Below are 25539 nucleotides of genomic sequence, written 5' to 3'. Positions count from 1 at the left end.
ATTTCCTTCCTCATTTCTTTGTGACTTTCTTAAACAAAGCGCTAATTCTGGGAGCGTCTTGCGTGCGCACATCGTCTTATCAAGCAGCCATGCAGATGTTTCAAAGGAGGACAAAGGCGTTGCATCACTTTTTCTGCCACTCCGATTATGCAACCTCCTTCTCTGTAAGACTTTTTGATTTATTGATGAAAAGCAAGGTAGCCTCGGTGGAACATGTGTTTATTCATCCGGCGGTGGAATTTTGGTTTCCTAAAATGATTTATAGCGTCACATTTTCTAAAATAGTGCGAACCAAAATGTCTTTTCAAATGTCTGCTGAATGAAAATTGGCAGAAACCTCAAACACGCATTTCATCACTCTCTGACTCAGTCGCAAATGATTACAGAATCCACAACTTTGAATCCTTAATGTTCCTCAGGGCTAGCCACGATTTAATTACTGGCAGCTTGGATTTGCCGTTTTTGTGTTGTCGTGCGCCGCCACGTTCTGATTCCGCTCTTCTGTTTTAAGCAGTCTGGCACCGCGGGGCTCCTTTAGGTTTGAGATTTACACTTATTTTTAGTTGAAATACTCGGATTCATAGAAGTTTCTTTGCGTCTGCTGCTTTTGTCCGCTTTGCTTTTTCAATGGGGTCGTCTTAAGAAGAGGAGTGATTTTCTCTGTGTAGACGTGATGTTTGGCTGCTAAGAGAGTTCATTTGATTCTGGTTTTGTTTGGAGGAGGAGACGTGTGGAATTTCATCATAAAGTTTTATAGAAAGAATAGCTGAGTGGAAAAGGTTGGAATTCCTGACCTCTTTGACGGTAAAATATGTATCTAAAATACATGTACTGAGGTCAGGCCAAGTCTTCATTGACTGCATTTTTTTTAAAGTATGAAACTTTGAATAGAGAGGTGTTAGAGACGAGCTTTCAAAAATGTGTTGATGTGATGAACAAGACGAGAAGTATTTGATCCCCAACGTGAAGAGTATAGAACCCCTAGATATTTTTTCCATACTGCGGTTTTCAGTCCATTGAACAGCCGTTTTCATGGTAGAAACCACAAAGTTTCAGTTGGCTCTTTCTGTGCAAGTTGGTACAGAAGTTTGTGGTCATCGCTATCTATGGGCCTGTAGGCTCCAATTGAACACTTGGGATAAATCATTGCTTGTCTCTCTGCAACTTCACATGACCATGGAAAGTTTCCCCGCTTACATAACACCAAGAGAAGTACTAGGCAAGAAGGTCAGTCCTAGATAGGGGGTTTCAAACTGGACCAAACAAAATGTACCATACTGTGTATCTGAAGCTTCTTCAGTAACTAAGACTCTAAGACTCTAGAACAGCGGTCCCCAACTATCCATCTATCCATCTTTTTTTAAAGGTGCAGCATCTAGGAGGCAGAGTAGAATTCCAATGAACTGATAACGTATCTGGAAATTACAAATCCAAAGATTGGTATCCAGAGTTTGAACAGTATATACAAGAATAAAGTATCAAAAAATAGATGTTTTTTAACTCGTCACTGCTTCAATAATATTCCCTCTTGGCTTGATGTATACGAACAGCAGGCACAGATTATTTGACAGGCCATTTAAAGCATCACAATTTAATGATCTGGAACAAACCCCCGCTAGATACAAACTCCAGAAAGAAAGTCTCTAAGAACAGAAAGGAAACTAGTCAAACGCCATCTGTTCTTGTCATCATTTCAGTAGAAATGTGAAAATAGCACCTGGATTAGATCATAACAGCAAAGTGAGTTCAGAGTTAGTGATTCACCTGCTGGTGTTTGGAGAACAGCGTTGTGTTCCACTATGAGACAGCCAGTGGAGGGGTGGGGAGGTGCTGTCAAAATGGGAGACGTCCAGCAGCAAACAGGAAGTGTCAAATGGAAAAACCTCAACTTCCCTCTTCTTGTCTTGTACAGAGAAATTTCTGCAAACATGTTGCTTCAGATCTTTACCAGAAGCCAAACGCACTTATTCCTAGAGTGGCATGCTGGGAAAGTTGTCATGTAAATGTGATCTATATTTAAATAACCGCACTATGTTGACTTACAAGGAAAATTGTATTTACTTCATCATTCTTTTTTTTCCTGTTTAAAGGGTACAGATTTAGTAGTAGCCCAAGTACAGGAGAAGACTTGTACATGACATGTGTGCTATTTCAGGCCTGAAATTGTATTGATGATTGCAACCAACACGCCTTTATGCTGTGTCTGTTTTGCCAGGCAGCGGATGGAGCTGCTCAGCCCTCCACTTATTCCTCCCCTGAAGCGGTCAGACAACAGTGGGAAACAAATCGAACTCCAAAGAGAAGGTACAGTTATAACGATTGTGTTTCGGTCTGTTGAGAAGAGGAGGCAAGATAACAAGGTTGTAAAAAAGGCAATGACAGCTCTAAACAGGTGGGGGAACCTTTTGCCTTGCTTAGCTGTTGTGGGACCAATACTCAAGGTGCTGATTCCCAGAGCGTCGCTCCATGAACCATGACCTCTGTTCTGTTTGTGGAACAACAAAGCAACACTGTATCCTTGGACTATCCTTGAGCGGCTCTGAGGTAGCGAAACACCAGTCCACACGGTTTTGCTGTAGATTTTGAGGAAGGCTTACGGTCATGTTCACCAGGGAATCTGTGGGAGTGTGTGCGGTGAGGATTTCCTTTTCTGGGGTAATCTAATCCCTGTACACCAAAGTGAGAGTTGTAAGTCAGATAGAGGGCACACCATGCAACTAATTTCTTTGATGTAGTTTAACTTAAACATGTTGTTATTTAACCCTTTAAACCTGAACCATTAAATATTTGACAGTAAACGCTTTCCTTCGTTGGTCCTTCTGATCGATTAAAATAAAAAATCTGAGTTTTAATGCATGAATGATGTTTATTACATCTTAAATATTCTAGGAGGAATAAAGGTTAAGCATAATCAATGAGTTCAACTATAACCAGCCCATTCTGCTATTTACATCAGCAGAGATTGCATGTTTAATGGTTCGCAAAACGGCCGGTTTAGAGAAACTGCTTCATAAAGCCAGCTCATTATACCTTGACGGTAGTTTAGGAGACGTTTTCTTGGGTAATGTTTACCACAATCTCCTTCACACCCCAATGGAACCGATTATAGAAATGAAAAAACTAAAAAAACTCCACGGTTTGAGATTCTCCTTCAGTCGCACCACCTTGAACCTCATGCCACCGGAGAGTTTCAGTGCACCGCGTTTGCGGTGTTTTACTCGATCCGACAAGGATTTGGTCCCGTTTTTTTCTGCCATACAGGTTTAAGAATCGATGCATATCGATCCGTGGACTCGCAACAAATCCGGGTCATTCAAATATACCGAAGATGTACTGAAAAATTGAAAAAACTTTGAATGATTTCAGAAGGTGTGTCCAAGAGTTTGGCCTGTACTGTATATCCATATGTGCAGATAATATACATTTAAAAATGCCTCTAATAAAATAGAGATTCTATTGGGACTACTAGGAGATTACGCTAGATATGGAATATTTAAGTGCTCTGACGCAACAGGAAGACCATGTGACAAAGAATACAGCCCATTGGTTAGATTTAAATACAAGGGTTTATTTTTGTCACTTTTGGGTTCCAAAAATCTGATAATTGGAGCCCAATATAGATTAGGATTAGGAGTGGACGGTTATCTCCGAGAGCATCAGTACATAATGTATTTTCCTGAAAATACTGAGATTCATAATTGGATACACAAGGCAGTGTGTAACGTGAGAATACGTCTGGAACATAAGGTAAACCAGAAAACACATTTACATTGACAAGGTTAATCGCTGAACCTTTACACTGCGTTTTTTTTTTTTAGACTCCTTACCCAGTGGATGATATAATTAGTTTTCATTATCGTTGCCAAAGTTCTGATGAGATAAAATGGTCCTCCTGGAGCATTTCGTAACCTTTTTAGCGTTTCACTCCCCTTCAATTTGGCTGCCAAACTCTGGCACCGAACAATGGCACGGGATTACAGTGAATCTTCCCACTTCACGGCGCGACTGCGAGTCTGGGTGTCATAGGTCTTGATGTATGAAGGGGTGAGAGAAGAATATATTTAAATATGCTAGAGCGTGAAACGCTGACTCGCCCGATTATTCTCTTTATTTCTCTTACAGCCGAACAAGGTCATCTTCTATTTCTGGTAATTAAAAATTGTCTTAATGAATAAGATTTGTTTGATTGACTCTTTTTCAGGAGCAGATGAAGATGAAGAATGTTTAAACCTTCTCTACGACTCCTGCCTCAACTGCTACTTGGATCCACAGACAGGGAAGTACTACGAGCTCGCCTAAAAAACGAAATTATTAAATAAAAATTCAGTGACTGGGATCGAATGGCTGGTGGTTTTCTGAGGCCTTTAGACCTCATTGATCAACGGCGGATACTCTTCTTTTCATGTCGTTGCTTTTGTCGCTCGGATGATCTTTGTGTCACCACGTGTCTTATTAGCTCCTACGACTTAAAAAAGTCATCAACCAATAAAGGCACATCTGCTGGTTAAAATGTCTTTTTTTGGGCGGTTGGATTTGGCTAGAAAATGTCATTAAACGGGCGACTGAAAGAACTTCCTGGTGCTGATTTGGAAATTAGTGGTGCAGTTCAACCCAACACTGGTGCAAAATAGAATAATTACCGATCTTATATCTCTGAACTCTGGTCATAATGGCACTGGAAATAAATAGAAACGGTAATTGACAGCATGTGATTAAATCCACAAATGAACCTCAAATCATTTGAATGTCACCAACGCCATTCAAACGCCAGGGCTTAGCGAGCCGCTGCTTCTTTTCATGCCGTCTTTTTATCTATCACACTCTTTTATTCTATTCTTTCCAAGACCAGTTTTTCCTAATTCATAGCAGGAATGTTTCTTAAGAGATAGTCCCAGGCCCAAAAAACTGCAGCGGCCTGTACTATAAATAATATTCAGTCAAGAAAATAAATATTAGCTAAGCAAAATTAAACTAGTAATTTTAAATGAAGCCATGAGTGTGGCATTATTCAAATGGATGTGAAGTGCTGCCTCCACAAAAAAAAGTTTGATTTTCTGCGCTCAAAGGAGCTGGAGATGTTTCAAAACTCCAACTGGAAGTCTATAAAAGCTTTCACCTTCACATTCTCCCAGTGTTCAAGTACTTTTTGTAAAACGTAATTGTTTACTGCAAAGCCGCGCGCACTCTTAAACCTATTGATCCTCATACGAGTCGATGCTTACAAGTGTGCAGATGCCAAAACTCAAGCACCCGACAAGAGCTTCGCTCTTATTCTAGTTAAATACGAAAACAGGAAGGTTTTTTATTTTGAATACATGCTTCAAAAGATCTCGTTTGAATCCATTTGCAGAATTTGACTCCAAACTTATTCTCGGGTGTTAAAACTAGCGCTGTGTTAATTGAAAATGTGAGTAGCACTTGAAGTTGCGTATTTTGTTTGAGCCCATTTAACTCTCACAACCCAGGAATACAAATAATATTAAAGTCATATTGAAGGGTCTGTGACAGGTTGTTGAAACGATGAATGAGTATTTAGTCAAAGTTGGATTTGAGGGTTTAATAAGTGGAAAAACTTCTTACAAAATAATTGAAAATTAACTTGGATGGATGGATGGACTGATTGATCAGTTGATCAATGGATGGATAGATCGATGGATTTACAGATCGATGGATGGACGGATGGATATCATTGATCGATGGACAGATAGATGGACGGATAGATGGATACATGTATAGATGGATGGATGGATGGACTGATTGATCAGTTGATAAATGGATGGATAGATCGATGGATGGATAGATCGATGGACGTACAGATGATCGACGGACGGATAGATAGATGGATGGATGGATAGGCGGATAGAAAGATGGATGGATAGATAGACGGATAGAAAGATGGATGGATAGATGGATGGAACGATGAATGGATGGATGGAAACTTTATTGATACCCTTTATTGAAATAAAAAATTTCCAGCAGCAATAATACATTAATCCAAAAAAAACAAAAAAAACATAAATACATGTAAAAACAATCTTTGAGTATTTATTTGGTGTCAGCCGTGAACGTAGAAGCCGGTTCTCATTCTCAATTTTATTTTTCAAGTAAAACTTGTTAGATTGGAAATTATTATACACTATACGAATACGCCATAAGTTAAATTAATGCTAAAAAGATAATAAAAATATAGAGTATAAATGACTAGCCTCATCTAAGAGCTTAAACGTTTGAATACACATTCACAACCAACATTAAACGTTTGAATACACATTCACAACCAACATTTCACTTCATACTAATATACACTGTCTCAAGGCTATCTTGAAACAGACTAGAGATTAATCAGCGACTTAATGAAGCATCTGTCTGTCTGCTCAGTTCACACCTGTGGGCGTGAAACAAAAGGGCAAACGGAACACACCCTTTCTACTTGAAACACTTCAGACAACGTAGTAGTGACAGCTGGCCCATAGAGGGCGCTGATGTGCCGACCTGGTTGTGTTTCTTTTTTTTAAATATCTTTTTACTGAAGATATTTTTTTGTGTGTCTGTTGAACTCTTCTCACTGATAAACTATATTTACTTTGATTAATTTACGTTCTGTGTCGTCACATTCTGTTTCTGTTACTCAGCCAGTCATACATCGTGAATTGTAGTTTAGGCCAATCATGTTCGTGATTTAGGTTATAATCTCGGTTAGCTCACTGGGTAGCGCTTACCATTTTACACGTTTTTAGAGCGTTGGTTGGATCGTTTCGTACCCTCGCATCTGAATTATTTTTTTTTGTCTTTGTGTGTTTTTGTGATGATGTGTGTAGAATGTGTTTCTGGTGCTGAGGACAGGTTGATAATAGTTGTTCATTTGTTTTATATGATGTATATCATAGTATTTTAAAAAAGATTTTTTACTTTCTATCTAAACAAGTAGCATTATTGTTCATCATTAGCTTTTAAAGATTTGAATGCCACATGAAATTAATGTTGTCTATGTTTAGACCACTAGTGTGTACTGTTTTTGTCTGGTATAGACAGATGAATGTTCACCAGCTGCCACTGCAACGTCAAAGCAAAGTCTGGCTGATGTCTTTAACCGTTAAAGTTTAATGTTTGTAAACAATCAGAAGCAACCAAAGGCAGGTCTTTCTGTCATCACAGCACCACTTGTCTAACACCATCGCTTTTCACTCTTGAGCCAAAGTTCAATCTGGAGATTTCTGGCTAAACTTTACGGTAAGTTCCCCAAACATCATTCAATAGGAGGAAAATAAACGCCGGGCTTTCAAATTAAGAGCATTGAATCAGCTGCGTCTTCCTTGTAATCACATTCTTTACTGTTTAAATCCATGTTTGCTAATCCTTTTTAAATTATCCATTAGTTCAGTCATCGTTTTCTATATCCATTGATTGTTTAAAACTAATTTAGATTTTCAGCCAATTGAAAGGTCTCATGAAACATGGCATGTTAAAGATTTTGAATACATAACTTTAAATAAATTGATAATTAAAACATAATATTTCAGCTACGAATCTTATGCCAATGTCAAAGTTGACAGGTTTATGAAGCTATAAATCAATATTTATCCACAATCGATGACTGCCATAGATCTAGATGATAGATCCCACAACATATCACAACAATTCAACATGGACTTTATTCATTAAATCATATATTTTTTTAACTTCATATGTGTGAAGAATGCTGATGAGATATGAACTAACCAGTAGCCAATTGAATAAACTTCCTATTGGGTTTATATACTTCTTGTTTTTTGGGAATTTTTGGAAAATTAGGATTTAAATCCTGATTACAATATAATTCAAGCTTATGGAAACAAAATTATATTAAAATTTGTATGAACGCAGAATAAAAACAGTTGTTGGGGTTTTTTGCACCATTTTATTTATGTTGTAAAAAAAAATCTGTTTCAAAAAAAGACAATCCGGCATCAAGGTTTGATGTGTTTTCGGCAGTTTTGATCGTTTTAAATACATTTTCAAAACATTTTAACGTCTTTTAAAGCTCATGAATCAAGAGTCCAACTTTTTTTTTTTATTACATTTTATTTCGATTTTTTAAATAATTTTGATATCAACTTAATCAAATGATTGTGAAATTATTGTTTTTTTAAATACAATTTTCGTGTAGGAAAAATATATTAAAAATGTGGGCGTGGCCAAGAGGTTCCTCTCTTCGCTCACAAAGTCACAAACGCTTCTGCTTGTGGAAAAAGAAACAGGAAGCGAACAAATATGGCGTAGAGTCAAGGTTTGTCAAGCAACTTCACTTTAGAACCGAGTTTGACTTGAAGACGATTCGTTTCATGTTATAAACTGAGCAGAAACTCAAGTCGATCAAAATGTCAACGACGCAGCAGGTACGTCAAACCCGGAAGTAATGAGTTTCTGCTCTTGATATCGTTAACAGGTCATGTTTACACAACTTTAGTGTTAAATACGTGGTAAATCCACATGTTTAAGGTTATAACAAGGTTATTAGACGCGTTATCTGGATCCTATTGTTATAGTTTGATTAATAACGTTTGTGCTTTTGTAATAAAGCGCAATTTTACAGCAGTATTATTATTATTATTCAAGGTTGAACCGTCATTGGTAATTCAAAGTGTTAGTATTTGACATTTGTGTTAAATGAAGGGAATCTGATTGTTTTTGTTATTCCAAGTTTTTAGATTCTATCGTAAAAATACATTTACTATTAAAAGCGATGACGTCATTGTTTGAAAGGGTTGGGTTTTTTTTAGTTTTTTTTTAGTTGCAGCAACTTCAAAATAAATATTAAACATACATACAAATTATATTGAGATATTCAAGAAACATTAAACAAATAAGACAAAAACAATAATAAAAAAATTAAGATTAATCAATAATCATAATACTAAAAAATAGAACGAAATAAACTAAACAAAATTATGAATAAAATAATGATAAATAAGGTAGTAAAGTAAATTGTAATAATATATCATGTAAAATTATATATAAACTATAACAATATAAAGTAAATTAAATGCAATGATGATTTGAAATGATTATTATTATTATTAGAGTAGTTCACAAAAATATTAAACACAGATTCTATACTACGCTAAACTACTACACTATATTAAGACATACAGTATCGATAATAAAAAAGAAGACAAAAACAAAAAAATTATTATAAAAAAATAAAATAAAAATGAGTAATCATGATGATACAATAAATAAAATAAAATAAAATAAATAAACACAAATATAAATAGATCGATAAACTGTATTAATCCCTCTGGAGATCTCCTTTGGGAAATTGTATTATAAATAAATATATTTAAATATATAATAAATAAAATGATTATTAAGAGTAATAACCGCAGTTCACACGAAAAGAATAAACAAACAAAGAAGACAAAACCAATAATACAATAATGATTAAAAGCAATAATTAAAAGAGAAAAATAGTACACATAAATAAAAATGCTAATACAAAAACTTTAATAATATAAATAAAATAAAAACTGTGATAAATGAAAAAATATGAATAGAGTAGTTCTCAAAAAAACACATTACATTAAGACATACACTACACATATTAAAAAAAGAAGACAAAACCAATAATACAGTAATGATAAAAAAGCAATAGTAAAATGAGAACAATAATACACATAAATAAATAATGTTGATACAAAAATAAAACAAACCAAGGGATAACAAATATATATATTTATAGAGTAGTTAGAGTAGTCCCCAAAAAACACATTACATTAAGACAAAACAGTTTTTCAATACATAAAATAACAGGAATAATGATGGATATATCAACAACACACACTGCTATGTACAGTTTTAAGTACAAAAAGTAGGAGAGATAATTATAAACACAAATAAAACATATCTTTTTAAATCAAATAATAATCTGACAGCAGTAAAGTAGCGGCGGAAATCTCTCCTTCCTGCAGCGCTGGTGTAATGCTAATTAGCATTAGCATTGATGAATCTACTTAGTGCCATCAATCACCGTTAATACGACTCCAGGCGTAATGTTGATATGTGCAGTCGTCAATAAAGTTTTTTTCCATTTGATGGAAGGTGGAGTCGGAAGTTGCAGATGCTGCATATTCTCCTCGGTGCGCAGCAAGAATCAGCTGTTAGCGAGGGAGCGGCGGTAATGGAGTTAGACGAGAAAGTGAGGAATGAGACGGTGGGGTAGTTTGGGCGTGCAGAGAGCAGGGATGTATTAGAGGGGAAAATGCTGAGGAGGGAACCAGACGGGAATCGGGACAAAAGGAAAAAAAAAGGCCTTGAGGGAGAGGAAACTGAAACAAGAACCTTTTGTTTCTTTTGGCTTTTTAAATATGCAGCGAAAAAAAAGAAAGAAACAATATCTTAGCTGCTCGATAACACCGTCTCATCACCTGTCGCGTTCACAGCTTGATTTTACCGTAACGACACCTTGATGAGCAGATTACAGGTTTGTAATCAAAGTCAGATTAAGTCGGTCCGCGCCCGTCCACCTGGCGGCGAGCCTTGGCTGTTTACGGCGCCGTGATGCACAAGCCTGCTGTTGAGCTGTCAAATATTCTGCCCGTATTTCCTGCTTTATTTGACATCATAAACTCAGCTGTTAGTTTTATGAGCGTTTTAACAGCTCCCCTGTTATATATTACTGCATTCATTTTTCTTTTTTTCTCTCCTTCTCAGGCTGGGACCAGCGTTCATGCTGGGATTATTGCATCAGTGGTTATTGTCTCTCTGCTGGCGATCGCTGCTGCTTTATTGATCATCCGAAAATACTGCATCCCAGTCAAGTAAGGGGGGGGGGGATTTTTTTATCAGGCAGCTGTTGTATTTGATTATTGTGCGCTGGATTTGCATCCTTATCTGCTGGTTTTTTTTCTTGCAGCGAGAGATCGTACAGGTACTCGGTGCTGAGGAGGCTGGCGGAGCAAGGGTCGGATGAGTCGCGGGATTTAATGCACTCGGTGGATTCGGATGAGGTATGTGGGTATTTTTTTTAACTATAGCTCATGTATTTTCTTCCTTTAAATAAACAGTAGTTGAGTTCAATTTATGCATATATACTATTGAACAACCAGGCGTCTCTCCTGATACATTAATTTACGTGAACAGATTGTTTTTTTTATTAGTTTATTCTGGATTTTATTAAAGGTAAGGTAAGGTAAGGTAAAACTTTATTGATTGTTTAAAAAAAGTTTATTAAAACATTGAACTGAAACTAGTCATCGCTAATGCTAATTAGCATTACCTCCGCACTGCAGGAAGGTGAGATTCCACCGCTCTTCCTACCCACTGTTGTTAAAAAATGTTTTAATAAGTGTTTATAACTCCTTACCATTACTTTTCTACTATTGTTTATAGTGGTTGATACATGTACTATTAATTTATGCAGTAATATGTTAATTTTATTTCATGATTTATTTTTATTTATCATTTTTTCGGTATTATAAGTATTATTTAATGGATTTTATTAATGTGTTTTTATGAATTATTTTTAATATATGTACTGTTTTTTTCAATTAATATGTATATTCTTTTTTGTGAAAATTCAAATGTCCCTATTGTAGAAAAATAAATGACAATTTCTATCATTAATCTATATTTTCATTCACTTTTCTTCTTTAGGTTCTATATTTCTCAGGTTCTTTTTTTTAATTTCTGTTTTTTCTTGTTCACTTTTGACAGGAGCTGCTGGATTAGCTGGTTACATCTGCTTGCTTACGCCAGAGAATTGTATTTCATTTATTTGGTCTTCTGTCTGCATTTTTTGGTTGTCATTGTTACGCGGTCATGAAGTATCTCACAGTGTTTAGTTCATTCATTTTTCTTCTCATAGGATTTTATTAAAGTTAATTTTGATCTTATTAAAACTCGCCTAATACTCACTTTCAATAAATCAAATTATTCTTATTGCTGGGCAACAAACTGCAGTTAAATGGCTCAAATATATTAAAATTATTTCTTAAGCCATATAGTATATATAACGACTTATATAAATACATTTTTAAAAGCATTCAATTGATCCAAGCGTTTTATTTCTCTCGAAAAAACATGATTTATGTTAATTTAATTTTCTCAGAAAGCAGTATTTGCACTTTATCTTCTGTCTTTAAAACTGTTGTTTTGTGTGTAAAAGTGTGATGCTACTCTTCTCTCCTCTAATGCGTCTCTGAATCAGGTTAACATGAAGTGTTTGTGAAAAATGTTGCATGTCTGTTACAAAGCCCAGAACTCAGGACTTGATCATATATTTATTGATTGAAAACACTGTAAGATCAAGACAAATAAATAAATAAGTTGAGGCGTTGGGTTGTGCGCCGAGGCCCTCTGCTGGTCATGTTGTGTATTACATGTTTTGTGACGCTGTTCTGCACAGATTAAAAAAGGTTCATCGTCTCATCAAATCCAGTGGATCATGTCAAGCGTCCAGATTAGGTTTATAGTCGTCGTGGGACCCTGGATGTTGTCAGGAAGGACACAAAAATGTCAAAGTGCTCGTCTGTGTGTTTACAAAGATTAACCGCTGACCTGTCCGGCGTGATCATGGTCAGTGTCGGGCGACGACCCCAGATTCCCCCCCCTGACCCTGAGACCCAGAAACAAGAACCGACAGGACGGTCGTGGATTTGTGGAGCTTCTCGTCTCCTCCTCCTCCTGGAGTGTCCACTGAACGAATCTGGTCGTCGATGAGAGTCGGCCTCTCGTGTCTGAGCCACTTTCAGAGGGTTTTTCAGATGTTCATTGTACAGGCCGGGGGTCCCTGGTGTCATTTCAAGGTCGTACTCGAGGGTCGTTGACTCCACAATCCGTCCTTTATGTGGGTCAGTGAACAGAGAGAAAATAAATCAAGGGAAAAGATTTCAAATAATATATTAGATACTGCATTAAAGAAAAATGAATCCTATTCTAGTTATAAATATGTTTTTTATTACGGTGTCCCTGGTGTCTTAGATTATCAAGCATAAATGATAATTAAAACATAGATATACATGTGCTTGAAAATATTTTCTAGTCATAAGAATGTCTGAATTTAATATTTTGAATCACAGGTTTGTTATTTAATCAACAGAAGTTGGAATCTAATCTAAAATAAATAATAAAAAAAAATAGATGCTAACACTGTTAGCGACGAGCTACGCTAGCAGCTACTTTGACTTTAATGTGTTACATAGTGAAGAAGATAAAATGACCGTATGTACTCAATCAAACTGTACGGGAACTTGTCGGCCTGAGACCTTAAAGAAACAGTGTCTCTGTAACAGCCAGTGTTATTTAAAACTGAGGTACAGTCATGAATTAAAAACAATAAAGTAACGGAGCATAAGTATTGATTTTGAAATGAATAAATTACATTAATTATGAACAAATAACAAAAATACTTGCTTGCTGCAGCAATTGTATGGTAAAATACAATTAAATATTTTAAGAATTCACTTAAAAATATGTGGTAAAAATTAAGTTAGAAATGTAACCTTTTTAATTTGATGAACCCTGTGTTATCCCAGGGTAAAGGTGACCCAAAGGCTCGAAAACAAATGTGTTTGTGGTATACCTTGTGTTGTCTCTGAGTCAAGGTAACCCAAAGGCCCTGAAAACAAATGTGTTTGTGGTATCCCTTGTGTTGTCTCTGGGTCAAGGTGACCCAAAGGCCCTGAATACAAATGTGTTTGTGGTATCCCTTGTGTTGTCTCTGGGTCAAGGTGACCTGAAGGCCCCAAAAACATATGTGTTTGTGAAGTATATTTTTTTAAATAATTTTATTTTCCATTACTTTAATTTATATGAATATTATAATCTTTGGACGTTTTAAAGTATTTATTTGATTTTATATTTATTTCCCACTGACTGAAATGTCATGGATGAGGATCAGCTCCTCCACGTTCAAGATTATAAAATTAAGTATAGTACGTAGCCAGAGGATGAAAGAGCTTTGTTGTCTGATAAGATCTGATGGAAATTTCACTTTTTTTTTTTTAAATATCAAGTTTTCGTTTTCCTAAAGGCATTTCCGAAGTATTTCTAAAAAAGAAAAGAACTTTATTCCCAATCATTAGAGCAGATTTAATAGACACAACCCTGGTTTGTTTGTTTATAAGAAACACTCTGGAAACAAGAGACACATATGGTGTTAAATGAAAATAAAGGAAGCAAAACATCGTCAAGTCGTGGCAGATCCGAACAGAAACACGCAGGAATTCTGAACAAATCCGCAGCTCGGATCAAACTCTCTTGTGTTTGTGTTGTTGTGTTTGTATTTCTGTCATTTGCTGTTCAAAGGAGAAGGTGGTGACGTCACCGCTTGTGAAGCGGCTTCTTTAATGATCAGAGCTGCCCCACTTTAATAATATCATTATTTAAGGAGATCATATAAGTCGCTGCAGCATTTCAAGATATCTACCCAAGCGTCAACAACATGGCTGTCCAGTGGAGCGTCGCGTCATGTAAACTGTTTGAGAATCTGTACCGGGTACGAAAACCACACGCCAGCGTTTGACTCTCTGAAAAAACACCTGAATGTTTACGGGGGTTTTTTTTCAAAAACAGGGGCCCGGCTGTATCGAGCTCTTCTGTGCCCGAGGAAACAATCCCGCCAAGAACTGGAAACTCACCGGCTCCTCTTCGGCCATCCGTAGAGTGAGTCTTTAACGGCGGCCATTTTTTAAATGTTTTGTAGTAATATGTGCCTTTTTAGTTTTAAGTATTTTCAAAATATTGTTTTAACTTAATGCTCTCAGTCGATCCTTAACTTAAAAGAGTTTTTTTTTTTTACACAAACACTCCATGAAACGTTCGTATCACCTGTTCAGTACTGTATCAGAGTCACATGTCAATCAAACTCTACTGTCGTTTGTCCCGCCTTCCCTCTCTATGTTGTGAGAAAGAATGTTGACGGAAAGTTTTAAAGACTCTACTACCTAATATTTTGTCATTATTTTGTATGAATATATGTATTTAAATATTTTGATTTTATTTAATAAATTATGTTTTGCTAAATACTTTAACCTGTACCCCAAAAAATATATATATAATAATAAATAATAATACGGGTACTATGCTTTTTTGAAAGGATTTTGTAAGAGGCATTTTTATTAAATATACATTTTGGTCAAATTTTAAATCCCAGTTTTTTGTTGTTGTTTTTTTAAGAAAAAAGCTGTCTCTATTTTTTTTTAATATAGTTATTTTTACTTTTCACTACATGTTTTTTTTTTTTTGTACATATTTCTTGTATTTTTCACAACTTCTTTCACTTTTGTTTTTCATACAATATCTTTCTTCAAACATTACACTTACTTACTTACGTACTAAAAAAAAAAAAATTCTTTAAATCTTCCCGATTATGTCTTTTTACCAAATACTAATATTTTTCCGGGTTTTTCAAAACTAGTACTTTATCACTCTTCAAACATTAAACTAATATACAATTTTTATTTGTATTTAAATGTTCTTGATTTTGTCTTTTAACCCAATACTATTTCTCTTCAAAACGAGTAATTTATTACTCATTATTATTCCCATATACTTTAAACCAATGCTGTACGAGTAACGCAGTAGTTTCAATTATCTCTGGTTATCTCCAGGATTACAACAAAGACCTCCGAGGACTTGTTTACCGTCTGGACGCCGGCAGCAGGATGGTGAAGATGCAGATGCCGGCGAACGAAAAAATTTCACGTAAGTAACTTAAAAATATCCACTTTATTTTTCATTCTAATCGTTAATTTTTTTAACCTTTTTTTCAGTTGGGATTGAACAAAGATTCCTGGTGTTCCAGGTCAATATTCCAGAGGAAAAAGATTTCTCCTTCGAGCTTGTGTAAGAAACATGTTTGGTGTATTTCATTAATGGAATTGACTTTATTGTCCTTTTAATGTCAACTTTTTTTGTATCTTAAATCGTCACCGTTTCATTAAGATGTGATCAGGTGGTAATTATAGTAAGATTTATGGTCAAATTCATATTTATGTATTCCATTATTTCAACATATATTTAAGATCGCTAAGATTTTAAGAGTGAACATGAATTTGGATCATCTATAAAGACGTCAGTGTTTAAGTTAAGATAAGATTCAACAGTTACGACAACAACAATGAGAGTCAAACTGATATTGAAGGAAAGAAGTGTGTTTTGTGAAGGAGAAACAACGCAGAGATAATGAAGATAAATCGAGCCTCATAGAATGAAAAGACTATAACAACGTCGACGCTCAACTCCCGTGTTGTAAGAGCGTTTTTTATTATGAGCGCGTTTGTAAAATAACCATTGTTGGTGTTGCAAACTTAATTATGGAGATGTAATGTGTTTTAAATGAAGGCAGGTTATTAATTATGCATCAGCAAGAACACAAACAGCAACATACGACTTTCACATTCAATCCACGGGTGAGCGAGTCCATTCCCTCAGGGGCCGCAGTAAATTTGTGGTAGTAAGGGACCGTCAAACAGAAAAGTAAGAAAGGGACCAGCAAAATGACTTTTAATGTGATGGGAAAATTTTATAATTAAAAAAGGATAAAAGGGCCATTATTAATAATATTAAGATGTAATTCGATTCCAGATTAAATATGTGTATGTATATAAATTCTATTTTTATGATGGACTATTTTCTTTTTTTTTAATACATTTAATTAAGATTTAAAAAAAAAAAACGCTAAAAATATTCCTCTTAAAAATATGTTGTTTACAAATATTTTAAGAATTTCAAGAACAACAAAAATCAATAAATAAAACTAATTATGCTACAGTTTTTATTTTTATGGTGGAATATATTCCTTGAAATTCATTTATATTAAGATAAAAAAACAAAGAATATTCACCTTAATAAAAAGGAAAATTAAAGAACAAAAAAGAGAAGAATAGTCTCAAAAAGTGACTTTTAAACAATAAAATATTTCACTCATTTAATCAGAAAGATCGAATCAGTCTTTTTATCTGAATCAACATTGGTTCACCAGTGACTTCCGTCCACAGCGTGACCGGCGTGGACAGCATCCAGAGGCGACTGTACTTCTCCACGATGCGGAGGCAGCTCTGCACCTCCTCGCTCTTCAACGCTCAGATCCCCGTGATGGGAATCAAACGGAATCTGGTGAGTACCTGTGGAGAGTCACCACTGTAGTCCAGGTGGAATATTAGCAGATCCTCGCGTGAGGTCCGGGTTGAGTCTGGATTTGCTGCCGGACTATCATCCGTCATGGCAGACGGGCCTTCAGGTTAAGAGTTCCAGGACTTTATGGAGGAGAGACTCCAGGGAGTCTTCATGGTGATGGTCCACATTAATTCTGTTTGGTCCGGAGAGAGGACGAGTGGAGGGAAGACAGATTCACTCTCTTTTTATATGAAAGTCTGCTGGGATGAGAAGCAGGAAATAAGATGTCTTGTTGCACTTTACGTCAACGTCTAGTGAGGTTGCATTCAATTGTATGAATCAAACAGTGCCATCTAGTGGGCGCTGAAAATAAGGGTGATGCTTCGTGAAGCTTCAATGACATCGTAATATTGAAGGGTTGATTTTATCATTTCGAATGTGAAAACTCTTATTTTTCTATTGTTTTCTATTGTTGTCAAGCATTTCATTTGTTTATTTATTTGATCACTTTTGTATTTACTGGTTGATTTTTATTGAAGAGTCAAATTCAATAATTTGAATATAAAAATGCATTCATTTTGAAATTAATGCATTTTTTACACATAAAGTTTGATATTCTAATTACAATAATTCAAAAGTAAATTTTCCAAATTCAATATTTTTTAATTCGTAGGCTTTTAAACCCATTTATTGATGTTTAACACAAAGCATTTGATTCCAATTATTAAAAAAATAATTTCTACATTCACATTTTTAATTTTTAGCCTTTTTAAGATTTATAAAATTGTTTGTAAAATACTGAATTTAATAGTTCTGATTCAAAAAGATATTATATACAAACAACTTTATATATATATATATATATATATATATATATATATATATATATATATGTATAAATATATATATATTTTTAATTATAATATCAAACTCTTAAGTGTATTTTTTTTTTACAAAAATAAATGTAACATTTGAATTTATTCAATCAAAGTTCAACATTTCAATATATTTCAATGATTGTAACAAATTTATAGCAAAATTTTTTGTTGTGTACAAGGCTACCAATAATAAAAACTATGACATTTTAAAACGTGATTATTAAAAATAATAATAATAATAATAATAATAATTGAATTCAATTTTGAAAATACATTTTTTATTTTTGGAAAATGATACAAATATAATAAGTTGACATATTAAAAATGAGTTATTTAATTTAATTTAATTTAATTCACAAAAAACCTTTTATATCAAATTTCTACAAATATTTAAAAAAAAAATTAATTGTAATTATTTTTAAAAAAAAAGACTTTCAATATACAAATAATAAAATTCAATGAAGTTAAAAAATAATTCAATGCTTAAAATTGAAACTCTATTATAATATTCTGATGGCACTGATAACCCTCCATACTTCTCTGGCTAAAGATCTTGTTCCTCTCTAGTGGTCCACGTTGTTCTTCGACCTGAAATCCTACAACGAAGTCTTCACGACCAAAGGTCGCATGACGCTCAACACCATCACCGTCCACGCCAACTGCGAGGTTCGCCGGATCTTCTCCATGGAACCTCAGGCGGGAATCTCCAACCTGGGTCGGCTTAAGAAACGTTTCTGTTCCATCTTTAAAAAAAAATAATCTCAATAACCCTCCATGTGACCTCAGACTTCTTCCTGGACGAAACTGCTCTCATGAGGATGATCCCGGCCAACTACAAGTACCCCAAACACATCAACGACGAGGTCCAGATCCTGGACATGGGGAGCTGCAAGCGGCAGCTGAAGGAACAGGTCCTGCTTCTCCAGGAGAAACGAGGTGAGCGAGTCGTGGATGATTCAAACTCTGGGTTTAACACCTTCTGCCTGGCAGACGCCGAGGACCTGCTGAGAAACACCTTGAAGAAACAGGGTCTTCACTGACAGAGACAAGTTCTGACGTGATGAAGGAAGATCCCGGATGCAGTGTTTCACTTAGAGCTGGATTTATCAGTGGTCCAGCGATGCATTTGGATTTTTTATTAAGTAGCTTAATAAAAAATCAAGACTATATATTTTTTAGATATTCGCCGACCTTCATTTGTCGTCTCTCTCAGAAGGTCTGGTTTGAAAGAACATTTCCGAGCCTGATATTGTATTTCCTGACTTTTGTTTTTACTGTAACGAATCCAGGGAGAAGGAAAAGTGATGAAAAGTCATTTAAAAAGTTCTAAAGTGTTAAAACAACAGAATGTTTTAATTTATAGCAGCAAAAAGACGTGTCTCTCAAGTTATCTTTGGAAATATATTACTTTATGTACATTAACGGTGAGATAACTTCATTAGCTTTGTTAGCTTGGTTAGCGTTAGCATTGCTAATCCTGCTAGCTTCAGGGGGGAGACAGTAAGTGTTTGATTTTCTCTGCTGGCTCGAAGTTTTTATTTCCCTCTTTTTACCCGAGCCTCGCACAACCTCTTACGGTGTAGAAACTTTTGTTGTATTGGCAGAATATGTCGATAATGATCCATTTTCCTTCGACTGCTCCGAGGCTACCGGCGTTAGCGGCCGCCCCTGGTCCTCGACTGGATTTTAAAAGCGAGCAACAATTATAAACAACAACCTGTAATCTTTTGTAGCTTCATGGTAGTTGTGTTACTCTAGTTCTGCCCAACATTCTTGATGAAATTAAGATTTCATTTAATACACAAGCGCACAATAATTCAGTTTTTATGTATTGAAAAAGGGTTTGCATGTTCACAAATGTATTGTGAATAAAAACTACAGAATTCGGTCTTTGACTTTGAAGTTTGTTTTTTTTACTATTAAAACTGAATAATGCAACATAAAAGTACATTTTTATCATCAACCACAAAGTAGAATTATCTTCATCATCACGTGACCCTAAAAGTGCTGTATATCAGTGACTCGGAGAAGGCGGTTGCGTTAATTTCCATCATGGCCGAAGTTCTTCAAAAGTTCATTTTGAACATTCCTGGAAGAGAAAATTGGGAAATCGGATCGAACAAGATTCCAGAGAAGTATAGTCAGAGATCGGCCCGTGCTCCAGTCAATGACACTGTTCTGACAGAGGGGGGCGCCAAAACGTTTTTTTCTTTTTTTCTAATATTCTGTCGTGCTGAAAGAAAAAAGTTTTTTTGTTCATTTGTTTTATTAATTTAAATAGTTTCAACAAAAACGATTATCTGAAAGACTTTTTTTATTATTTCAAATTATTTTATTTGGATGCATTTTAAGGTTAAAGCGGACTCAGAAAAAGTGATAAATTATGTTTTTTAATTACAAAATATATATATTTTTTATTATTATTTTGTTATTTTAATTAACATAATATATAAAGGGTGATTTTAATTTTACATTTACTAGGATTTTTAACATCCTTGAATTCCCAATTTCCAAGAACGCGTTTTACCTTCAGGCATAAATTACTACTTACTTACATAAATCCAGATATTTTGTTAAGAAACATTTTGATAAGACTTAAAAGCAGCAGCAGATATTTACAGTCGGCATCTACAAAAAGCGGTGGAAGCTCTTCCGTAAACTGGAATAATAGTTTGACTCAGGTTCTGTAGACTTGATTGAACACAAAGCTTTTTACTTTGATTAAGTTTTATCTTGAAAACATCACTTTTGTTTCTTAATTTCTCACATTCAAAGTGTCGCTGATGTCAGCTAAGTTTTACGAATAGATGTTTATTTTTCTTAACATAAATATAATTCTTAATAGCAAAACAAAAAACACCTCAAGAGGGACGGATCATTCTAGCAAAGGGCCTCTACTTTGATTGCAAAAATGAATGCGGATCGAGTCATTCCTGATGCAAACTTGGCGTCGACATCAGGAGTTTAAAGGAATCGTAAGTAATTGTCCATATTGACAGCGGCGTGACTTTGATGCAGCACAGGGATCAAAGGCGGGAAGACTTATATATGGACCTGACGTTCATTCCCAGGATTTGTACTACAGATTAGAAATCCTTCTAATTCTGACTCCCAGCAGTCATGGCTGCGCCGTTGTACAATGTGGCGTCAATCAAGCTGTTCAAGTCCTGCTATCAGGGACCCGGATGCATCGAGCTGTTCAGTGCACGAGGAAACAACCCTGTGAAATACTGGAAGCTCAGTGGCGCCACCTCTGGCATACGCAGAGTGAGTTCTCAAACACTTTATGGTGACCTATGAAGATGCAGATCTTCTGAATGTCAACTGCATGAATGAAACTGGAGCTGAATGAAGCTTCGATAAAAAAAACATTTTAAAAAACATTTGTCCTACTGATTATCAGGATGGGATTTGAACCGACCACCTCTTAAGTTATTGTTACTACCCAGAAAGCTAACTAATCAGCTGTGAGAGGTTAGCGTTACAAGGGTGTTAAGTCTCCATGATTTTAAATAAGAAGTGAAAAAGGCCACATTCGTTTTTATAGATAATATATCCATGGAGGATGAAATTAAATTAAAAGACATGAATTGTATTGAATTTTTATCAAAATTCATCGAAATTATAAACTAGACTAAGTTGATAGCGTTGTTCGCAATTTATCAAAATTATAAAATGAATGAATTTGATAGCGTTGATCGCAATTTATCTAAATTATAAAACAGATTCATTTTGTTGCATGTTGATCGCAAATAATCAAAACTATTAATAGATTAATGTGATTGCATTTTGATCGCAATTCATCTAAATTATAAAATAGGCTAATTTGGTGGCGTTTTGATCGCAATTCTTCTCAATAATAAAATGGATTCATTTTAATGCATTTTGATTGTGATTAATCAAAACGATGAAATAGATCAATTGTAATGCATTTTGATGGCGTTTAATTACAATTCTTAAATAGATTAATTTCATTGCATTTTGATCGCAATTAATGAAAATGACAAAACAGATGAATTTAATTGCTTTTTCGATCACGATTGATCGAAATTATTCGATAGCACTCTAATGATTAATCTCATAAAAAGTTGACACCATAATTCAAATATCCATCGGTAAAAACACTTCTAGAGTTAATTTCTCATGAGGAAGTCCCATGATGCACTGCAGCAGTTGAGGACAGTAGGAGAGGTTGAAATCCTCCAAAGACGTGTGTGTGAGACATAATAACAAGGCAGTTTGTCTTAAAAGGATCTTGTCTATTCTTACTCTTTATAAGGAATACAGTAAGAACCTGCGGGGCCTGGTTTACTGCCTGGACGCCGGCAGCCGGACTGTGAAGATGCGAATGCCAGCGGAGGAAACGATGACACGTGAGTAAACAAAAGCGAAGCTCGTATCCGCACCTCTGTTTTTTACACTTGATCGTTTTTTCACTCAGTCAGGATTAATCAGAGATTCCTGGTGTTTCAAGTCAAGGTTCCTGAGAAGAAGTATTTTTGCCTGGAGATCGGGTAAGTTCACAGAAATCACCCTGTGAATGTTCCAACTTCACATGTTCCATTTCCAAAGGGTGACTGACTCGGACAACATCCAGAGAAGACTTTACTTCTCCACCATGAGAAGGGAGTTCTGCGCTACATCCCTGCTCAACGCAAAAATTCCCTTCATAGGACTTGCGCCGGACGTCGTGAGTGTCTTGAGTCTGTTTTTACATTTTTTTCCTGTTGATGAATATTTCCCTGTGGTCTTCAGTGGTCGACGCTCTTCATCGACCTCTATTCGTTCGGAAGCGTTTTCACCACCAAAGCCAGATTGACGCTGAACGACGTCACCGTACATGCCAACTGCGAAATCCGCAGGATCTTCACCATGGAGCCGCAGATAGAGATCGCGAAAACCGGTAAAGTAATCGCCTACTTTTGGTCTTAAAACTCTTCCTCTAACTTTGTTTCCTTCAGTTACCATTGAGTTCCTGATGTCGATTTTCAGGACGGATTTGGTCGTAGTTCGGGTTCTACTGTGTACCTACATTTTTAGCACCATTAGTGTTGTCAAAGGCGCACTGTGGTGCAGTTAGAAGGTTGCTGGTTCGCTTCCGGAGGGAGGCAACATGTGACCTTTCTGTGTGGAGTTTGTATGTTCACCCCCTTGTTGTGTAGGTTTACTCCGGGCACTCCTGTTTCCTCCCACAGACCAAAAACATACAGAGGTTGATTGAAAACTTTGGGAAATTGTCCGTAGCTATGACTGTGTAGGTATGAGGTATAAGTGTGTGTGAATGGTTGTGTGCCCTCTGACGTACTGGCGTCCTGTCCAGGGTGTCCCTCCCCCCCCCCCCCCGAACCCTCTAGGAAAAAGCAATAGAAAATGGATGAAAGGATGGATAGTTTGGCCAAGAACATAATAATGTTTTGGAAACAACACAATTTCTTACCATTTTCACAAGTCTTTACACAAAACAAAATTATTACCAAAAGTTTAAGGTTTTTCAACAAAAACATTGTCTTAAAATACAAGTATTGTGGACACAATCTTGCTTGATCTGTTTAGTACAAAATACTTTGAATTACGTTGAAGTTACTTCGTTCTAAAGCTTTTTCTGTTATGATGTGGTTCAAATACAGATAATTTTACTAAATTTTTTAAAGGCCTTAAATTAACATTTTCTTTTGTAGAATTCAATAGTAATATCCATCGTTAAAAGAAAGTACATTTCGATGATAAGATAGGTCTTGTTGTTGGTCTCGGGTTCACCTGGTCTTATGACATTAAAGTAGACTTTAAGACTTGTGCTCAACCATGTTGGGAACAGTCGCATTTCCACATGAGTTTTAAGCCTCACAACTTCAGTCCTTTTTCTTTTTACAACATTTATCCCTTCCTCTAATTTCCAGACATGTTTCTGGACGAAAAGGCTTTGACAGAGATGGTTCCTCGGAGTTGCGTCTTCCCGAAACATGTGACCAACGTCGCTCAGATTCTGGACCTTCAGAGTTTCAAGAAAGAAGATCCAGCGGTACCAGAGAAAGTCGTCGTAACCACTGGATGAAGAGGTTCAGACACAAGACAAGATCTCGGATACAAACAGTCGAAAAGGACTTTGGGGTTCAACCCAGAACACAAAGTCGATTTAAAGTTTCTAAACATTTGTTCGTATAGGTCCAGAACCAGGAATAATGTAGATGAATGAGCTTCCAAACCGGTTTCAAAAATAGCAAAACAAAATTCTAAAATATTTCTACTTATGATAACAACAGTAATGGTTCAGAACCCGCGGCTGGTTTCTGCATAATTGACTTGAAGATTTCTGTGGCTTTTGTTTTTTCCAGAACTTCAGCCTCAAGTGTTTTGCGTTTCTGACTCTCATTTGTATACGTCGCTGTTTAAAAACCACAGTCTGGAGCCGTTTGCTTTGACAGGTTAAGCTCTATAGACAGGAATCATGGGAAGCTTGTTACAGTGTTTTTCTTTTTTTACAACGTCAACTCTGAAAAGTGATGAATGACAAAAAAATGTTTAACCTGTAAACTGAACTAGCATAAGAAACAATGTGAACTTTAGACAGAAAACTGTTTTTTTTTTTGTTTTTTTTAAAGCTGTAGTGTCTTTTAATGTTCACTGTGGCTAATAGTTTATTACTGCTGCGTGAAAAGCAGTTTTAAATTGGAATATATTGAACAAGTACTAACTTCTACCACTACTATAATAATAATAAAAAAGGAAAATGATGCTGAAAATAATGATATTGCTTTTTATAAAGAAGGTTGTGAATTGTGTAAAAAGGCAAGTATATATTGAGTATTTTTAGCAGGAAAATATTCTTAATTTAGTTTTTTGGTTTCCAGTTTTTAATGTTTAAATCATTTTCTAAGGAACTAACAATACTATAGTATAGTTTATAGCATAAATACTATAAACTGCATGAACACTGTTAGGATATAACCATGTAAAAACACTTGTTTCTCTGTCAACTGTGAACTAATATGAAAGGAAAATAACAATGTGTACTTTAAACAGAAAAATAGGTCTTTTAAATCAGTGGTTCCCAAACCCCCGATCCAGGGAGCAGTACCAGTCCGTGAGACATTTGTTACTGGGCCGAACAGAAAGAAAATAAATTCTTTCATTACTGCCTAAAAGGTGTTTCATTTAGACAAAGGAACAATTACTTACGACTAATACTACTGCAGTATTATCGATGAACCTGTGTTGATATAGAAGGTTTTATTACTCTGTTCCCAAAGTTCTCAAACAAAACTGAAAGTATATTTAAAGCACAACTCATTATATGTTTAGTATTTTTTGGCATGACATTTTTTTTCTGAACTTCATTTCTTAAATGTTTGGGTCTTTGGTTTCCAGGTTTTTAATAACTAGCTATTAAAGCAGCTAATGTTAAACTATACTATGAACTTACATGAATGAAACAACAATTTGGACTTCAAACAGAAAACTTAACTTTGTAAATATATTTTAAAATTTGTTTACTGTGGAAAATATTTGTATGTATTTGTTTTTATTTGAATACAAGGGAGAAGTACTAACCAACTTATACTCCTACAAC

General features: G+C 35.4%; 2 protein-coding genes across 4 annotated transcripts in view; both read left to right on the top strand.

Moving 5' to 3' along the window:
- Window positions 1–12410, top strand: part of cfap20dc (CFAP20 domain containing) — a 39957-nt gene extending 27547 nt beyond the window's left edge. For 2 of the 3 annotated variants that reach the window (XM_087800345.1, XM_087800343.1), the window contains exons 16-20: window positions 2216–2304; window positions 4202–8375; window positions 10690–10796; window positions 10892–10985; window positions 11692–12410. In XM_087800345.1, coding sequence (XP_087656471.1) covers window positions 2216–2304; window positions 4202–4299 — 187 coding nt within the window. In that variant the 3' untranslated portion in view covers window positions 4300–8375; window positions 10690–10796; window positions 10892–10985; window positions 11692–12410. The remainder of the gene's footprint in view (window positions 1–2215; window positions 2305–4201; window positions 8376–10689; window positions 10797–10891; window positions 10986–11691) is intronic. The other variant, XM_087800344.1, reaches the window with a different exon arrangement.
- An 8656-nt stretch (window positions 12411–21066) lies between these two features.
- LOC148071359 (protein CFAP20DC-like) lies at window positions 21067–24703 on the top strand. Its single transcript, XM_087800964.1, has 6 exons — window positions 21067–21239; window positions 22252–22345; window positions 22414–22486; window positions 22545–22662; window positions 22728–22875; window positions 23870–24703. Exons 1-6 carry the CDS (start codon window positions 21093–21095, stop codon window positions 24022–24024), a joined length of 735 nt encoding a protein of 244 aa, XP_087657090.1. The 5' UTR covers window positions 21067–21092; the 3' UTR covers window positions 24025–24703.
- Window positions 24704–25539: the final 836 nt, after the last annotated feature.

Source organism: Callionymus lyra, chromosome 10, assembly GCF_982586985.1.
Source record: "Callionymus lyra chromosome 10, fCalLyr1.hap1.1, whole genome shotgun sequence".
NCBI lineage: Eukaryota > Metazoa > Chordata > Actinopteri > Syngnathiformes > Callionymidae > Callionymus > Callionymus lyra.
The sequence above is the reverse complement of the archived record's forward strand: the minus strand, read 5'-3'. Positions and strand labels throughout refer to the sequence as shown.

Excerpts from the sequence above, each read along its gene's own strand:
- LOC148071359 (XM_087800964.1), top strand. The coding sequence starts at position 21,093 with ATGGCTGCGCCGTTGTACAATGTGGCGTCAATCAAGCTGTTCAAGTCC. Across the intron at positions 21,240-22,251 it reads CCACCTCTGGCATACGCAGA|GAATACAGTAAGAACCTGCG; the intron begins GTGAGTTCTCAA and ends ACTCTTTATAAG. Across the intron at positions 22,487-22,544 it reads TATTTTTGCCTGGAGATCGG|GGTGACTGACTCGGACAACA; the intron begins GTAAGTTCACAG and ends CCATTTCCAAAG.